An 18,902-nucleotide genomic window follows, 5' to 3' on the forward strand; every position below is an offset into this window, starting at 1 on the left:
TTTTCCATTCTTTGCATGGACAATTGAAATACAATTCCTTTAGTGATCATATCTGTCCTTTTTCGAACAAGTTTAAACACCTTCTGCACACACAATTTACCTTTGTCTGGTTCTAAATACGAATTGAAGTTGAGCCTGCACACAAAAATAAACTTAAATTAGGCTTTGGCTACGCAAAGATTGTTTAAAATATGAGCTTAGTGTGATTAACAAGAAATTCCCTTCTAGGTTTATTGTGCCTTTGATGCATTGGCAAGTAGATGGGACAAGAAATATTAAAATCTCTCGAGAAATAGGCCTTTATCCTACCTTTTTTTTCTATGTCTGAAAATGCTGATGAGTTTTAGTGTAACCTTCTTTCCAGGTGCTAAGCTTTGTATGGGCTGTAATGAGGGTCTGAAGCAGCAGGCACACCACAGACTGGTTCTTATCCATGTACAGGCCAAACCATTGTCATACAGTTTGGGGTAGTTTGGCCGGACCAATAAATCCAATTTAAAATAGTCAAGTCCAACCCACATCAACAAATAACATACATACTGTAGTTTAACAAATGTTACTAGATTTAAAAGACAAGTTCTATATATATATATATATATATATATATATATATATATATATATATGAGTCTTTAAATTATCTACTAAACATCATCAATAATAAATGATTTGTTATTTTTATAATGTCACATCCTACTGTGGTTTGTTTTTTAGACTGTATCAAATTTGTTTTTTTAATGTTTTTATTTTTTCATTTCCATTTCCTGTACAACAGAAAAATGGGGAATATGATTTCAAAAATTGGTTGAAATTTTGACGTTGTCCAGAATTCTTGAATCTAATCTGCCTTTTTTAGTGTTATCATTTTTTTTCTGTTAATTGATTGCCATCAATGTGAACTGGTCAGCTCACTGTAAAGGAGCTGTTAAATAATACTTCATCAGTGTTGGTAGTAAAAAAGATACCATTGTGCACTGAAATGATGATGCAGTAACTTTTAGCGTTGTCAATATGTGGATTTTAGCTGATGGAAAATAAAATAGAACTGCCTTCTAGTGTTCTCTTGAGGCCAGTTCATATTTCTAAGCCATGGAAAATGTTCATGATATCCTATATTAGTTCATTTTTTATTTACTTAGAATCAGACCACAATTTGGAGATTTTCGGGTGTTTGCATATGTGTGTGTGTGTGTGTGTGTGTGTGTGTGTGTGTGTGTGTGTGTGTGTGTGTGTGTGTGTGTGTGTGTGTGTAAATACATAAAAGTGTTGAAACAGCCTGTCATTGGAGCTCGTTCACTTTTGATACCTGAGAAGTTTGGCTTCATATCCCTCCATTTGCTAATGGGAATAACACTTGTGGTGCTTTAATCCATTCTGCCTCATAGCATTTTTCTCCAAACCAGGACATACTGTGGTAGAACATGTAGTGGCTTCTTGTTACTCAAGAGAGCTGAAGGTGCACTCCTACTCTCGTGGTAGCATTGTTACATGAAGAACCTAACTGGTGAGCAGTAAATGGTTTAACAGCTTGCCTTGTCACTAGCTGTGGCCATAAAGCAATGAAAAATAGCAGCTTCCTCTCCCAGTAACACAGGGTTCAGGTATCTGTATCCTTAGCTGAACTTTCTTGGGAAAAATAAAGTTCCAGAGACAGCAAAAATGTCAGTAATAATCAAAATATCCACAGCCATCAAAATATTAGCACCATCTGAATCCATTCAGTTAAAATTGTTACCAGACCTACAATATTTTTTTTAAAGAAATTCAACCTCAGTCTACTTTTTGCAGAAAAGGAGTGTATGTGTAGCGTGCAGAAGCTATTCTTCAGTGCTTAGGGGCCTGAGATGTGACCTCTGGGATGCAGCTTAGCAGCAATGTCTGCATCTGTAATAAACAAGTATTGCACTACTGAAGAGACAAGTATACAGTGTTAACTTCAGCAGTCTTCCATACGAAGCCCCCTAACATCATCAAACAGTTTGTGTGCATGACATGTTTAAACATGTTTGAAGCTTGTTGAAATCCAAAACCATTTGTCTTTGCCATGGGTAATGTCTTCTTAAGTGGCAAAGGTCTTTGTAGTGGATAAGAAACTCTTAGCACTAGACCTCACGTTTTATTAGGTGTTTACCACAAATATACTGAAACAATTTATATGTGAGTAAGAAAGCTTTAAAAGATTAGACTATTTTTAAAGTCAAAGAATTCTCATCTCTATATTAAATGGACAAAAGCTGTTACTTTAATGAAAATCTAACGTTGGATGGTAGGATTTTTCCTTGCAAATAAAATGCAGGCAAAACTCATAAAATCTTCAGGATATTCCAGAAGAAAAAACTTGCTGTTTCAGCCTACAGAACCATTTTGGCTAACATTGCTTTACTACACCCTCATTTGTTTGTCTTTTGTGTTTAGAGACTTTTAAAAGGTGCAAGGTCACTTTATAGGGCTGTGAAACCACCGTTCTCAGACATGATGTTTGGTACTCCAAATGTTCTTAGTGCTTTATAAAGTTATCTGCTGACATTTATAGGTCCACAGTGACCGAAACATTTTGTGTACTGTTGAGCTCAAGAGGATTTTCTTCCTTCATTGCGACTCAACGATTTGTCTATATCTGCTGTATTAAATGCATAAAGACTGATTGCTCCTGATAGAGTTGTGTCCTCTGAAAGGTGAAATGATTCCTCTATGAGGATTTGATCTAACACAAGGCCTGATGTGCCTGTCACAAAAGAACAATTGTTGAGACTAAAAGTGTTTGAAAGATGTGTGTGTAGGGATAGATAATAATCTGCTGATGAGTCTAACTATTTTTTTCTCACTAGAGGAGATACGATTTTTACAAGCCTGGGTTAATGAGAAATGAGATTTGTACAGTATGTGTTGTGTCACTGTGGATAACAGCACACACTTTTTCACTGATAAAACACATTTAAGCTGAATTCAGTCTGCATAAATATATGATGATATTTTAGTCATGGTATTGGATTTTTTTTTCTTCTCTAAAACGCTGCCAAAAATCAAGTGTCATATACTGAGCAAATAGCAAGCAGTCCACCAATAGATAACATGATTTCTTTTTGCTCATTTTGTTTGGAAACACTAGATACTGTAGGTAGGTAGGTAGGTAGGTAGGTAGGTAGGTAGGTAGATAGATAGATAGATAGATAGATAGATAGATAGATAGATAGATAGATAGATAGATAGATAGATAGATAGATAGATAAGGACACAATTATAGGACACAAGTAACAAGGCAAGTAAGGTATGATATACTGTATGACAGGGAGAATGGTGACACAGTATATATAATTAGGTTCCCTGGTCTGATCCTGAGCTAAGGTTACTGCATGGGTTTCTTCAGGGTCTCTGGTTTTCTTCATACCTCAAAACATGTGTGTAGGTAGATTGGCTGAGATAAAATGCACCCGATGTGAATGTGTATGTGTATGTGGATTAGCATCCCACCTACGGTGTATTCTTGCTTCCCACTCAGCATTCCCTTGATAGGCTTGATAGTTTAATGTTAAAAAAAAAGGGAAAAAAGGGAAAAGAAAATAGAGTGCATATTCAAACTGGGAAGAGCATCTTAGAACAATGTAGACCTGAATGTACACCAGTCTACCAAAACGTATACCTATACACGTGTCTTTAAAACACAACTGTGTTAACATGTTTTTTTTTCAGGTTGTTGGTTGGAGCTCCGTTGGAAATGAATGGCCAACACCAGACAGGTGATGTGTATAAATGTTCGTTAAACAGAAGAGCCCCGGGCCCCAGCTGCACAAAGCTCAATTTAGGTACTGTGTTTTTGACTTCAGTGGTTTATGTCTGTACAGTTCTATCTGTAAATACACTTTAAATGCATCATAACTCTTTACTGTGCCAGTGATATTACATCGCATAATGTCCTTTAATAACTGGATGAATCTTAATGCTGTGGTTTTGTGTAAAGTGTTACCAGACAGCTGTTGGTGTGAAAAGCTATAGGGGGGACCATCAGTGTGATTTATTCTTTCCACTGTTTATATACATTTCCACATCTGTTCCTGCACGTGTCACACATCTTTATGGGATTGTATATATCAATGCAGGGTATGTGGGCAGTGTGTGTGTTTGTGTGAGTGTTATGTAGTTTACAGAGTCTGCATGCTGTGGATTTAGCTGACACTGGCTAGACAGACAATGACTAGAAAATGACATGTGGTACATTTGTATCATTCTGCAATTTTGTTTTCTTTAAGGAAAGATATCTTTGACGAATGTCTCTGAACGGAAAGATAAAATGAGACTAGGGATGACGCTCACATCAAACCCTAAAGACAACAGCTTTGTGGTGAGTTAAAGAGTGAAATGGTCATTTGGTCATTTCATCTCAGACATAATTATTCAATTATTCAAGCCTGATTCTCAGATTTTGATTTAAGATAGGTGGATCATAATCAATGAATAATGAATGAACAATTCACGTATTTAAGATATTAAACTTTTTTACCCTAGTTGCTGTCTACTGCATCTAAAATGCGTAGGTCATTTAGGTCATTTCCCTGAACAAGTACTGAAAAATACAGCAGAGAGCCCATTTCCTTGGACTCATTTATAATGAAAGTCTAACAGCAGCTGGTTGTTTAGACATTGTAAAACATTATTAAAAAAGTCTTTCAGCCATGTAATTTCTACATTTAAAAAATAATTCATTCAAATGAAAGAATTTGAACATATCGATGATTAGCATATTCAACGTAGCTCAGAAAATAAACAATGGTGTGCCTGACTTTTCATTTGATCATGTAGCGAAAGGATGAATAACCAGACATTTTTTTCTTAAGTTAGTCAAATAAATATAAGAGCTATTTTGGTAAGACTTTCGCTCATAGCTGCTAGAAATCACACGCTAGAAATCAATTATAATTTTAATTCCTTTTACACTACAGCAACTGACTCTGGGCTTTTAGTAAAAGTGTCTTCTAATCAAACGATTATTTTATCAAAATCATTTGTTGTAATTTCACATACAATGTTATTGGGGTAGATAGAGATTAGGTTGAAGAAGACTGGTTTGCTTTACCTTTCAGGCATGTGGTCCTCTATGGTCATACGAATGTGGTAGCTCCTACTACAGCACAGGTATCTGCTCCAGGGTCAACGCCAGCTTTAAATTCTCACGCACCATCGCTCCAGCTTTCCAAAGTAAGCTTTGCACACCTGCACACCTCCTGCACCTTGACTTAACTAGTGAAGGTACCTTTTTTTGGGTGGGGACCTTTGTGTTTGCATTTCTAGATTCCTTTTTGATCCTGACCAGCACTTAACCATGACATTTTCGAGATGTGAGCAATAAAAATTAAGGTTCTCTTTACTGAAACATTTAAAAGCCATGAATCTTTAATGCCATCACATACTTAATGTCATGGAAATTGACATCTTGAAAGCTTCTCCACTTGGTGGTATTTAGTTTCTAAACAAAACTCAAACCTGAGTCACAACAGTCTGATTGGCAATTATCTCTTGATTGCAAATGTTTTTGTTTTTCAGGATGTGAGACTTACATGGATATAGTTATTGTTCTGGATGGATCTAATTCCATTTATCCATGGTATGAAGTGCAAGACTTTCTCATCAACATCCTGCAGAAATTTTACATTGGACCAGGGCAGATCCAGGTATAGTATGCATTTTGGAATTTTGTAATGATAATGATAGTCTTCAACTGATTTTCAAATGCTATCTGCCTGAACATATCCTTGATACTGTATAATCACAATTTTAGCACAACTGCACTTATGTACGATGCATATTAAATACTTTATCATGAGATATTTACTAGATATATACTACTTAAGTGTGTGTGTGTGTGTGTGTGTGTGTGTGTGTGTGTGTGTGTGTGTGTGTGTGTATGTGGTAGGTTGGTGTGGTACAGTATGGGGAAAAGGTGGTGACTGAGTTCCAGCTTAATGATTTCCGCTCAGTGGAGGATGTGGTGAAAGCGGCTCGACAAATTCAACAGAGAGGTGGAGAGGAGACCAACACTGCATTAGGGATCAGTGTGGCACGGTACTATGAACATCTACTCATACATAAGCAGCTGAGGTTATGCTAAATACCTACAAGAAGTAAACAAAGTCCTTTAATGTAATAAATGCAGTATGTTTGTTATGCTAGCAGGAAATTGCGAAGGCTTTTATATAACTTGCAGGATTCACTGTTGCTTCCCACATTAAATGTAAATTGTAGTGAATACGTGAAACTGCAGTACTTGCTTTATAATTGCTACATTTCTAATTTTCTACTTGTTAAGCAGCTAAAGATTTGATTGTTACCATCATGCTTATTCGTAGATCTCAGGCCTTTAAACAGGGTGGGAGGAGAGGAGCCAAGAAGGTCATGATTGTTATAACAGATGGAGAATCACATGACAGCCCCAACCTGAAGCAGGTCATTGAGGACTGTGAGAAAGATGGCATTGTTCGATATGCCATTGCTGTGAGTCACCTTTATGTTTCTTTTACAATCTATACCCTTCAAATCTCCTTGTTAATTTTTTTTTTTTTTTTTTATAAAATGTGATGGGCTCCAATCCAAATAATGGATAAAACATCTTTAACATGTACTTCTCATTAAACCACAAAATTGTCAGGGTGAGATACAAACTGCAGCCCAGAGCAGCTTGGTCAGTGTAAGGCAACACTAATAATTATCCTAACATAAAGTAGCTAGATTTCTCAATATCCTGTGTTAGAGCTCAGAAGGTACACTTACAATATTGTTTAGAAATCTTTTTAAGCACTCTAAAGTGCTCTTTGGTTTCCTCTGTGGGAATTCTTACAATTTTCATGAAGAACACCACAGCAGACAGTTTAGTTTGTACAAAAATGTTCCAAATGCTAAATACTTTAATAAGCTACGTGGTTACATGGTATAAGTATTTCTCAAGAGTTCTTTAGATTTCTTCGGGCAAACCAAAGAATATATTGGGGTGTTGGTTGTGACCTTTTTTCAATGAACGATTTGCCAAAAGGTGGGTGCATGAAGTGAGTTCACTTTTAGATAAACATTTAATCTAGATTAGGGTAGTTAATGTTGTCCCTATTTGCCCCAGTTTTATCTGGCTCTTTGGACAGTTACAGGTTCTGAGTATGAAAAATTTGGATCTGGGCATCTTTATAAAATCCTATTTAGAAATATCATTTAAAGGGAAAAGCTGAAAACCCTTTAGGGTGCTAGCAGGATCCATTTCCTTCATATAATAAAATATACAAGGAATCATAAGAGCTACTCACTTTGTATCTCTAAAGATCCATTAAGTCTATGCAGAACCTCCACCAGAGGGTTTTTGTATCAGAAAGGAATCCAAGTAGAACTTGTAACAGCTAAGATAGCCTACCTATCCAAATACATAAAATAACTATTTGTTCTTAGAGTATAGGTGTGTGTTTTTTAAACAGCACAATGGTGGAAGATTGGGTATAGCCAAGTCCTTTGACAATGGAGTCCATTTGATCTAATGACTTACTTGGGGTGGCATTCTATGGTCTACAGTAGCTCTTTATGTAGGATTTCCATCAAACATGAAAGGCACATATCTAAGCAGCATTTGTTTTAGTTATTTGTTTAGAAAGCTACAAAAATGCATAGTTAGCGTAAGGCTACATCTTATGAAGCATGTTAGGGTTATGAGTTTAATATAATTACACAACATTAGCAAAAAATCAAACTTAAGCAATTCAATATTATACCTTAATATAGTTAATATTGGTAATGTAAAAAGGTTTGGCCAATATCTGCTCAGCTTTTTGCTTGTTGTAGTCAATGGAGTCAGGGAATAGTCTGCTTCTTTCTTTTCTAACGACACATGTTCCTGCACAACATTACAATCAGTGAAAATCCTAAAATCCTGGGCAATGAGGGATTTACTTTAATTTCTCAGAGATATTGTAGTTGGTGTTTCCTTATAATTCGGTCTTGTATATCCCAGCTAAGGAGTCACTTGTCAAAAACTGGCCAGCTCTGCCCATGGCTCGAGAAAGTCAAATAATCTATGAGTGGAAGTTTTCTCTTACTCTCTCTACACTATTTCTTTCCAGGTTCTTGGCTATTACAACCGCAGAGGAATTGATGCAAAGGCTTTTCTTAAAGAAATCAAAGACATTGCCACTGATCCTGATGATAAGCATTTCTTCAATGTGACTGATGAAGCTGCCTTGAAAGACATCGTCGACGCTTTGGGGGAGAGGATATTCAGTTTGGAGGGTAGCTACAAGGGCACTGCACACTGTGATGTTTTATATCAACACTACATTGAAAAGCTGCAGTCTGTAAAACATTCACACCATCTCCACAGTGGGTCACAATGTAAATCTCTCAGAGAAAACCTTAAGCACTCTCTTTTCACATTGAATTATGTTCTGTGTCATAACTCATCTTAAGATACTCTAAGATGTAAGCTGAAATACTGTGTAGGGAGTTCTAACCCAGTAAAGGAGATTGTCACCTCCCTCTAAGCTTGCTATTGGCTCTAATTCTAGGAACCAGTAAGAACGGAACAGCATTTGGTCTCCAGATGTCTCAGGCTGGTTTCTCCACACATGTTGTTGAGGTAAGCATAGCTATTTGTTTGCCCATGTTTGTCTGGTCTCTTCTATTCCTTTAGTATACAAACTGGTTTTCCACATCTTTTTTATTCACTTGCCCTGCCTAACTTCAACCCCCATTCTCTCTGTGAATCTTAAGGTCATCATGATCTGTGACTCCCTACTGTCTGTCCCTGAAGATAGAGTGAAAGATTGTTCCGATCCCCTTTCCAAAAGATGTAAATAAAACAGCCTGGCTTCCTGTTCCGACGGGAGGAATAGTAGCAAGTAGAAGCGGAAGTGTTTCACAAGAGAGACAGAGAGAATAGTAGTACTTTTTCCCCCGGTCTATTTTTCTTTTCGGCCTGCAACTGATAGCACACTGAGAATGCTTGGCTTATGAGTTGACACAGCTGGCTTGTCCTTGAAAATTCCACACTCCCTACTGTAACCATCATCAGCCATTTATCCTAAAACCAAAAGCTCTTTCCAGACTGTACCTGTTGTTTTTATCTTTCCAAATCTCAGTGCTAGCTGGAACTTCGTTATTGTCTAAGACACAGTGCTGATGCAACTGCTTCAATTTTCCGATTCGTTACCTTAAATGAGGCCTGACCTGCTGTCGGAATCATTAGTATATAATCGTTTGATTTTTGTGGGAATGAGATAGATAGGAAAACTGCAGATGGTAAGACTAGAAAGGCTGGAAATCTCATTCGTCTCTAAACTAAATGCCTGGAATAGCACTTGCTTAATAAGAAGCAACCTGAATATTGACAAGAGGGATAATATATAGGAAAAAACTTGAAGATCTAGGCGAAAAGTGTCTGACAATTGCTGAGATGGTTTTCACTGAGACTGGGACCTAGCCTGTTAAAATATGGCTCTGGGCATACATATTCCAATGTTCCATGTGGTCTTAATTGCTTATTTATGTTTTTTCAGCTATTGGTGAAATGAGTACAGTTTAACTCAGTATAACAGAGTTAACTATGCTATTATGATCTAATAACACCAAACATCTAGTTAAGTACAGTCACTAATTATGCATGAACATGTGAATAATGGAAAAACTAAGCCAGCCAGATGTTTGTTAATACCATAGCATTTGAAAAACAAAAGATCAATGCAATAGTTCTGTTGAATGACATCATAACATTTCATATAATCCTTATTGCTGATAATCTAACATGCCAATATACCAATAGTGGAGAATACCTTCTCACATATTCCATGATTCATTGTTAGGAAATTAAAATAGGATATTTCAACTCACTTTCATCTGAATAAACTGGTAAGTGGTATGCATCATTAAATTAGATAAATCTTGAAAATCATAATGAAATATCACATCCAGGGAATAATTACAATGTAATTTAAAAAATACAGTTTGTTCTGAGCCTTACCGAGTCTCATCTTAATTCCAACTCATTTAATAGGAATCCATACAGCATTTTTTAATAATGTTTTTTTAACCCTAAGCCATTACAGTAATTATTGAATTAATGAATGCTAAATGCATCATGTGGTGACTCACATTCATTTTAATGTTTTTGTAATTTTCTTTAGTTAAAAAGCTCAAAGAATAAACCCAACAGATCAAGTTCTATCATCTTATACAGTATACCCATTGTAGCCACTCTGACTATTCCAATCATGGCATTATGCATGGTTTGCATTTACTGTAGAGTTTGCATTCTTCTCCTCTGTGAAATGTGTATTCACATCTCACTACAAATACAAATTGGTTTGAGTTTGCACAGTTTCCATGGCAACAGTCTTCAAAACACATGCATGACCTTTCCAAGAATTATGTCCTGGAATAAGTGGGAGTTATTGGATCACTCTAATATTGATTTAGAAACTGTTCCAGTGGGTTACAGGGTATTTGTGGTGCTGCGCTATGCACAAACCACTGGAAAATGTGCAGTGGCCCTGCAGCCAGTTGATCTTTGCTGTTTCTGAGACCTCATGCATGGCATAAGGCAGCACAAAGATTGTGAAATATGTTTGGGAATGTCAGGGAAGAATTATTTTATGACCTTCATAATACTTTATGATGGCAAGCAGTCCTATAGCTATTGGATTAGCAGTTTGACTAAAGAATTTGACTAAAGGTCTATGAGTGGGCTTTTAATAGCAAATACTGTAATTACAGCAATTAGATTACACACTTAGTCATTAAAATTTGCAACTGGCAGCTCAAATGCAAAATGGATGCTTCCACTCAAAAATCATGGTTCAGTGGCATGATTGTTGAGAAAACAGAAAGCATGTACTGTAGGTGGTTTTCTAAAGTTGATGTCATGTTGTGCTTGCAGGATGGGATTCTTGTTGGGGCCGTCGGGGCTTACGACTGGAATGGTGCTGTGTTAAAGGAGACCCGGCATGGTAAAGTGGTTCCACTCAAGTCCTCCTATGCACAGGAGTTCCCTGAAGAGCTGAAGAATCATGGAGCTTACTTGGGTAAGGTATTCTCTCTTCTGCAGCCTGCCAAGACCACTGACTCAGCTATATATTGCACTGCCTAAATTACTAGTGTGGGCTGTAATGGCATGGTGGATAAAGTTCTAGTAACTGGAACGGTTAAATCCCATGGCTGTCAGTGAAAACCATTGTTGGGCCCTTAGGGAAACCTCTAAGGCTCAACTGTTTAGCTCTGTATTTGAATCATGTTCTCTCTGTTTTGTAAGCTTCTTTGGAAAGTGCATACCCAACCGAAATTTCAACCTTCACTATAGTTAAAACAGTCAATACAACTTTTTCCTTTTTTTATTTTTAGCTTTTTTTTATTACTGACATTTAATTCAATACTATAATTCTAATTAATAATTGGGTTAAACGTACTTGCTTGCATTTTGTGGCATGTAAATATATTTGTAACATTTTTTTTTATGTAATTATGTTTCTGAAAGAATTTGTTATAAAAACTAAGAATTTTGTATTGTATTGAATTTTGTGCAAATATACAGTATAAAGTAAAAAAAAAATAATCAGTCATGTAATTACATACAGTTCCTCAGTTTTAATGCAGTTACTGAATAGTGTCTAATCATTAAGCTATAAGCTGGGACAATAATAAGCTTATAATTCTTTTTTTTTTCCTATGAAAATCAAACAAAGTTGTATTGTTCCTGTCCAAAATAAACCAAAAAAAGCCTGGATAACATACAATTCTGTCATCTGTCCTTCTGTGCAATCTGTGTCTTGATTGTTCCTAAATGTTTCCAATTCTACTTTCTCCTACAAAGGCATTTTGAGGAAAACTGATGATAGAGTAAACAATCCACCTTTTCCCAATCATTGAACCCACAATTGAATTTCACATGCCACTTGGTTACTGCTTTAGTTATATATCTGGTGGTAGTTTTGCATTGATAGGTGGTGCACAGCTCTGAATAAGCTAAAAATTTAAATTCTTAACATGAAATCAAATAAAGCAATCACAGTTAAACTACCTCATTTATAATTATTCCTTTTTACTCAGTCTTTTTTTTTCTTGCTTCTTTCTATAGTTTCATCACTGATCAACTGCATCCACCTCTGTACATAAATTCTGCTATCTTCTACAGACAAAAACTCTCTCTCTCTCTCTCTCTCTCTCTCTCTCTCTCTCTCTCTCTCTCTCTCTCTCTCTCTCTCTTTCAGCTGGCAGTGAAGGCTAGTGTACCCACTTATTTTCACAAGTGTAAAGGCCCCATCTTTTCCAGATCTCTGTGTGCCAGACTGTCACTGATGAGAGAATGATTACAGAGTACTAACTGAGTTTACAGAAACTTGGAACTATGTTCTCTAGCAATGCTTTTACAGCTCAATGGTTTATACATTTTGCCATTGGATTTTCTATATTTGATTAATACACATGTTATTTTTAAATACTACAATAAATTTCTGTACTGTCTGCACTATAGGCTTTTGTTTATGAAACAGAAAGTATATTTCTGTGGATTTAATGGATGTATTACATTGGATTATATTGGTAATTATGTTTTTTTTTATCATTGTTTTAGGATACACAGTGACCTCAGTAGTGTTGGCGCGAAGTGGGCAGCTGTATGTGGCCGGAGCCCCACGTTTTAACCACACAGGCAAAGTGATCGTCTTCACCCTGAAGAACACTGGAGAGCTTACCATCCTGCATTCACTGAAAGGACATCAGGTAGAAGTCTGGCTCACAAACACATAAACTAGATTTTTTTTTTTTTTTGCTTAAACCTACATATAAATTTACATAGACACTTGATATGAAGATTGGGCATATTTGGAATGTCTTAGGATTTATATATTATTATATGCCATTTCTTGCTTTCTTAGCCTTTGGAAGTCTGGAGTTATTTGTGTATACTATTAATTTTTCCTATATGTAAAAAAAGGACAAATCAAGGGTCTGGGTTCTTTATTTTTTCAGTATAACCTAGCCAATATGACCTGATAACCTTATATATTCTATTATGTCCTGTGCCAGTTAGACAATCAAAGCAAACATTAGATCCTTTTTCTATTAGTATTAAGCTACTTTCTACCTACTTACTATTTAATTCTCAGATTCTATGTTGTCTATCAACACTAAACAAAACAAATCAATAAAATAAAACTATCAGTAAATAGCATTATGTTTCAAATATGGTAACTGTATCTCTATTGTAGAAATCTGACATCTTTCTCAGTGAAATCTTCTAAAACCTACATAAACTTAAAAATACTTAATCCAAAAACATACTTATTATATTATAAATATGCATAATTCATACAGAAGCATAATTATGAGACTCATTTTACTAAAACTGTACTCACCATGTAGTTAATCACATTTAAACCTTTAAGGGTGTAATGGTGGTATGTATACAGCTGGTTTTTACGACCCAGTCTCACAGGAAAAATTCGGTTTTAGGTTTATGTCACGGCATCACCATTATTTGACCTTGACATACCAGAAGCACACTGAGCGACAAACATAGCTGCCATGATGTTCTAATTAGTCAGACTGGAAAGTGTTATATAACACAAGCTTAGTATATCAGCTTTTGTTTTACGTGTCATATGTTACTTGAATAGTGTTATATTAACCTGACATCAAACCATATATAAGCAGTCTTTATTAAAGATGGCATGTGTAAGAATAAGTCTTATTTAGTCTTGTGCATAAGACGTTATATGAATCCTATATTGAGAGTAACAGATGCATTAACAATTCTTATGGAATAAAAAGCAAAGTTAAAATTGGAACCATTGAAGACAAGTAATGGTGCAGTAGCAAAGGATAATGTGCTGGTTTTAGCATGAAAATTTGAAATTGTTATTCTTATCGCCTTTAGCTCTTATTTAGGAAACAACATGCAGCCTAGACTGCACAAGAACACATCCCATATGCCTCCAATCACAGGCCATAAAGTAAAGCAGACAAAGTTACACATACAGTACAAGTGTCCACACATGCGCATACACACATACACACATTTGTATTACTGTCTTTGTGAGGACCTTCCACTGACCTAATCATTAATGCAGTACATATCAATTAATTATACGTGCATCAATTAATTGATATGTAATTTTACACCTAAATGTAACACTATCCTCAACCTCAGTAACCTTTTTTCTTTTTTAGTTTTTTAAACCTAAAACTCATCAAATGTCAAAATTGTCAGATATTCCAGTCCTGGTGAGGATGTTTAGTTTGATCCGCCTAGATACAGTATAAGGACCCTGCAACACCCCACTCCCTCTAAACCCACAGGCACACACTCTTTCCATTGAAAAACTTTTTTAAGAGGGACACTGGATCCTCATGAAGTGATAAACACATGCCCACTTACACACATACACACACTTCAAGAATCATTTGTTTAAGTGTGCAAATCATTCAAAGGACTGTCTTTTTCACGTGGGAATTAACATATAAAGTTTGTGGCTGCTGTGTATAGTTCTGTGGGTTCCCACATTCCAGCACTGACCCCCTGACTGTGTGCAGATCGGCTCATACTATGGCAGTGAGATCGCTGCGTTGGACATCGATGGAGATGGAGTCACTGATAACCTACTTGTTGCTGCACCAATGTTCTTCAGTGGAGGCTGGGAAAGAGGCAAAGTGTACATCTACCGCATTACCGAGCAGGTAAACACACAACATTGCTTTGACTCTGTTTACGCACGCATGTCTGTGGAGGATTGCAGAGTTGCAGCATATGTTTCCTCTTTGCACAATTAGTGTTGTTTGGGTAGAATACCATTATAGTAAAAATAAAAGTCAGTATGTAGTATAGAATTTCTTTATTGATGAGAAACAAAACAAACTGAACCATTTGAAAGTGTTTCTTCATTAGAATCCATCGTTAGTATCCTCTCATATCTGAGCCAGCACAGACAGGCACTTGGCACCTGCCGTCTTGTGCCTAATGCCAACGGCATACCGTGTCTTCATTAAGCTCTCAAGTGCACATTGAACTCAGTAGGAAAACATTTGCTCTTTCAAGCATAATTACCTGCAGCTTGCCAAGCAAGAGAGTTTCACTAATAGCTGGAAAAGTCTGTCCAGTGACTATGGATGTGAACAAGAGTTGCATGCTTTTTTTTTCATTCAATTCAGGTTTATTTCCGAAGACAGACAGAGCACGTGCCAAAGAAAGATTTGAAGAAGAGATGGTTCATATTTAGTCCAGTTGTCTGTGGGATATCTTTCAAACCATAAGGGCAGATGCACAGTTGAGGACTACACATGAATTGCTTTTGACATAGATTTAAAGCATCTACTGTATGACTTGCACTTAGGTAACTAGTTAGAGATCTATTGCTGTCTTTATGCAAAAAAAAAAAACTTTATTCAAGCTTTATATTCTACATACAGTATATATCAGCTAAATCCCATAGGCTTATTATACTTTCCCATCTACTCTATTCGTCTTGCTCACACTCCCTTCTCCTCGCATTTTTTCCCCATCCTTTCCTCCTTCAAATTTCTCCCTTCCCTGCAGTCATAGGGCAGTATATAAATGCGAGAGGGATGATATTCTGTGCAGTAGGAGGGGTGTGTGTACCTAATTGCACTCCTAAATACTTGGCTGACATGTAGTGTTTATGCTATGAGGAATTGCACCTCTCCTTCAAGCTTTTCCATCTCATGGGATACTAATTGATTTTAAAGGCACTGTGGATATCATCTCACTGACTTCAATATAGACACACACGCTAGGGACTGAGCCACTTAAGTGATAATACAGACACATTTTATGGATTTGACCTTGTCAGTTTTGGTATGTTAATAGGTTTCCCACTAACAGATCTGTGCACAAAGTACTGAAACGAAGTATAAGGTTTCAGGATAGTTTGCACTTGGAGCTGCATATTACTATGAATGCATTTTTGCATTTCCCTTTCATGAGGACGTTGCAATAATAAAGTCTAAATGTTTTGGCGCTTACCCATAATGGCCCATCTGTATTTTTTGTATGCTTCCAGCCCCGTTTTATCCTGGAAGGGGTGCTGGAGCTTGCTGATCTGAGTGAGAATGCAAGGTTTGGATCTGCTTTAGCACCAGTATCTGACCTAAACGGGGACTCCTTTAATGACCTTGTAGTGGGAGCACCGTTGGAGGACGAGCACCGAGGAGCTATTTACATCTATAACAGTCAGCGAAACAGGATACTAAGGAAGTATAAACAGGTACGAATTGGAGATTTTACATTTTGGTTACACTTGTTTGTGTTGGTTTATATCAGAGCATTACCCTTAGGTAAGTTTTCTTTTGTAAATACATTTGAAATGCTCCAATATATTTGAAGATAATATATTTACTGTATGTCTCTTTTTCTCTCGTAGAGAATCAGTGCAGCCGAGCTTGCTCCTGGTATGCAGTATTTTGGCAGGAGTATCCATGGGAAGATGGACATGAATGGTGATGGACTGGTGGATCTGGCTGTTGGTTCCCTCGGTGCCGCTGTGCTCCTCTGGTCAGTGAATCTGTGCTTGAAAATTATTCCTTCATTATATCTAATCTTTACTTTGGCCAAAGATGACCACATCATAAAACATCTGAAATGACCACAACATTTGGGGAAACAGAAAATAGAAATGTAGAAAATAGTAAAACAGCAGCTACTGTATCTGCAATATCTGTCCTAAACACATTTGTGTTGTCATAATTTGTGTGTTTTGATTTCGTTTTATGTTGTGATCCTTTTTTTAGTTTTTGTGCACCTTGATCTGAACCCTTTTACTCAGGTGATAGTGTTGGTACAAATGATAGCTACAATATATTCCTTCTTTTAAATAAACAGCTTTAGTAGCCTAGACAAAAGAAAAATACTGTAAACACTATTGTAGTATAACTTTGCTAAAGTGCACTTCCCATTTTCTTCCCGTTTTATGCTTCAGGTCTCGCAGCGTGGTCCGCATCCATGCTAATGTCCGATTTGAACCCAGCAAAGTCAACATCTTCAATAAGGACTGTCAGCGAGGTGGAAAGGATGTGACATGTATGTCGGCTATCGTGTGTCTGAATTTCACTTCCAGGACTTTCATCAAACCCACACAGGAAGTAGGTCAGTCCTCAAAGTTATTTATTTTATTATGGATCGTTATGCCAAAGTTATACAAAAACACTCAAGTGCCCAGGACCAGTTGGCAAGTCCAGACTGACTCTCAATTATATACAGTACCTTTCTCATGACGTTTACTGAATAATTCATAGTCATTTCTAAATAATATCAGAATAAATTTGAATTTCATTGGCTAAGCAAGATTTTACTTACAAGGATTTTGAGTTGGTATATAAACTCACTGTTAAAAACTTTAAGATCTCTGCTTATTCATGCAAATATCCAATCAGCCAATCATGCGACAGAAGCACAATACATTAACTCATATACAGGTCAAGAGCATCAAATTAACCCTCGGAATGGGGGAAATCGCACACAACAAATCTCTATAATTTACACAGAATGGTGCAAAAAAACAAGAAAGTTCTACATATGTGTGGAAATGCCTTGTTGATGAGAGAGGCTACAGTAACTCAAATAATCACTCTTTACAACCATGATGAGAAAAAGAGCATCTCAGAATGCACAAAACTCCAACATATGAGATGGGTGGGTTACAACAGCAGACAATCTCATGGGGTTCCACTGGGTCACTCAAGAAAAGGAAAGGGACTTGAGGCTACAGTGGGCTCAAGCTCTGTTGAATATTAGAAAAAAACATTGCCTGTTATTTGCTGTACATATGCATAAACGTATATACACGTTGTATGCAATCTGAGTACAGATAAGCAACTGAAGATGTTCTGAAGATGTCAATATTTACAAATGTAACTAAATTAAGAAAAAAGTACTGTATTACGCAGTCCAAGAGTTAAGTGGTAGCAGTGCTGTTTACTTAAGCCGTACACGGGTTAAATTATATAAAATAGAATAATTGAAAACTGTTGATCCTTTTGTTGTTTTTTTATTTCTTTTTAATGTTGTTTTTCATCATATGAATTATATTACCGTCACCCAGATGTGTACTTTTAAAAGCTCTTTTCATGCATTTTTCTTTTCCACGCAGACTAAATACGGTAAAGCTGTAACTATTTGAATAGCTCTTTATTTTTATTGACGTTCACAAGAAATCCTTTATTATCTGTTAGTGGAGACGGTAACCTAAACAATTACTGCTTTCTCACATCTTCTTGGTTCATCTAGGGTTGCTAGGAAGAGTTTGCCACATTTTATGGCTTGATGAATAACAACAAGAAGATGAACGGCTGAACTCAGCGTAGGCTTTTGATCATCAATGATCACTTTGTTGACTCAGGCTTTGGGCTTTGCGTACAAAAACCTTGAACTGGAAAGCAGATTAGTTAGATTGGATTGAAACTAGGAATTGTAGATGATTTAGCTGGAGTATAGAATGATTTTGATTTTGGTATAGCATTAAATTAAAATCTGGAACAGCATATTGTTTAGGTTAAAGTGCTTTCTCGGTCTCACATACGTACTACTTGAGTAAATTTTTTGTAAATGAAATATCTCATCTGGATATATGTGGAGTTTATGAAGATGACACACTCCTGTGCTGTGCTATTCTTATTTTTTTAGTGTTTGTCTTTTGGATCTTGCTTTCCAGACACAGTGCTCTCTGCTACTGTCTGTGCCAAAGCCAGGAAGTCAATTATCTTGTCTTAGTGAAGTCAGATACTAAGTGTGAGAAACGCAACAGGACAGTGAGACAACACACTTGTTTCTCCAAGGCAGGTCTGCTCACCATAGTGCTGAGATGATTACGACCTGTGAGGCCCACAACCAGACTGACACTTACATTCTGATCACACATTTTCTGCAAAGTATGTGAAGAA

At 36.5% G+C, this 18,902-nt stretch overlaps 1 protein-coding gene across 1 annotated transcript in view; it reads left to right on the forward strand.

Annotated features, from left to right (window-relative positions):
* Positions 1 to 18,902, forward strand: part of itga11a (integrin, alpha 11a) — a 48,975-nt gene that overhangs the window by 14,041 nt on the left and 16,032 nt on the right. The window contains exons 3-16 of the mRNA XM_060859581.1: positions 3,690 to 3,802; positions 4,247 to 4,338; positions 5,078 to 5,192; positions 5,538 to 5,665; positions 5,908 to 6,056; positions 6,341 to 6,485; positions 8,087 to 8,252; positions 8,528 to 8,598; positions 10,894 to 11,038; positions 12,583 to 12,731; positions 14,544 to 14,687; positions 16,028 to 16,231; positions 16,388 to 16,518; positions 16,943 to 17,109. Coding sequence (XP_060715564.1) covers positions 3,690 to 3,802; positions 4,247 to 4,338; positions 5,078 to 5,192; positions 5,538 to 5,665; positions 5,908 to 6,056; positions 6,341 to 6,485; positions 8,087 to 8,252; positions 8,528 to 8,598; positions 10,894 to 11,038; positions 12,583 to 12,731; positions 14,544 to 14,687; positions 16,028 to 16,231; positions 16,388 to 16,518; positions 16,943 to 17,109 — 1,919 coding nt within the window. The remainder of the gene's footprint in view (positions 1 to 3,689; positions 3,803 to 4,246; positions 4,339 to 5,077; positions 5,193 to 5,537; positions 5,666 to 5,907; positions 6,057 to 6,340; positions 6,486 to 8,086; positions 8,253 to 8,527; positions 8,599 to 10,893; positions 11,039 to 12,582; positions 12,732 to 14,543; positions 14,688 to 16,027; positions 16,232 to 16,387; positions 16,519 to 16,942; positions 17,110 to 18,902) is intronic.

Source organism: Tachysurus vachellii, chromosome 23, assembly GCF_030014155.1.
Source record: "Tachysurus vachellii isolate PV-2020 chromosome 23, HZAU_Pvac_v1, whole genome shotgun sequence".
NCBI lineage: Eukaryota > Metazoa > Chordata > Actinopteri > Siluriformes > Bagridae > Tachysurus > Tachysurus vachellii.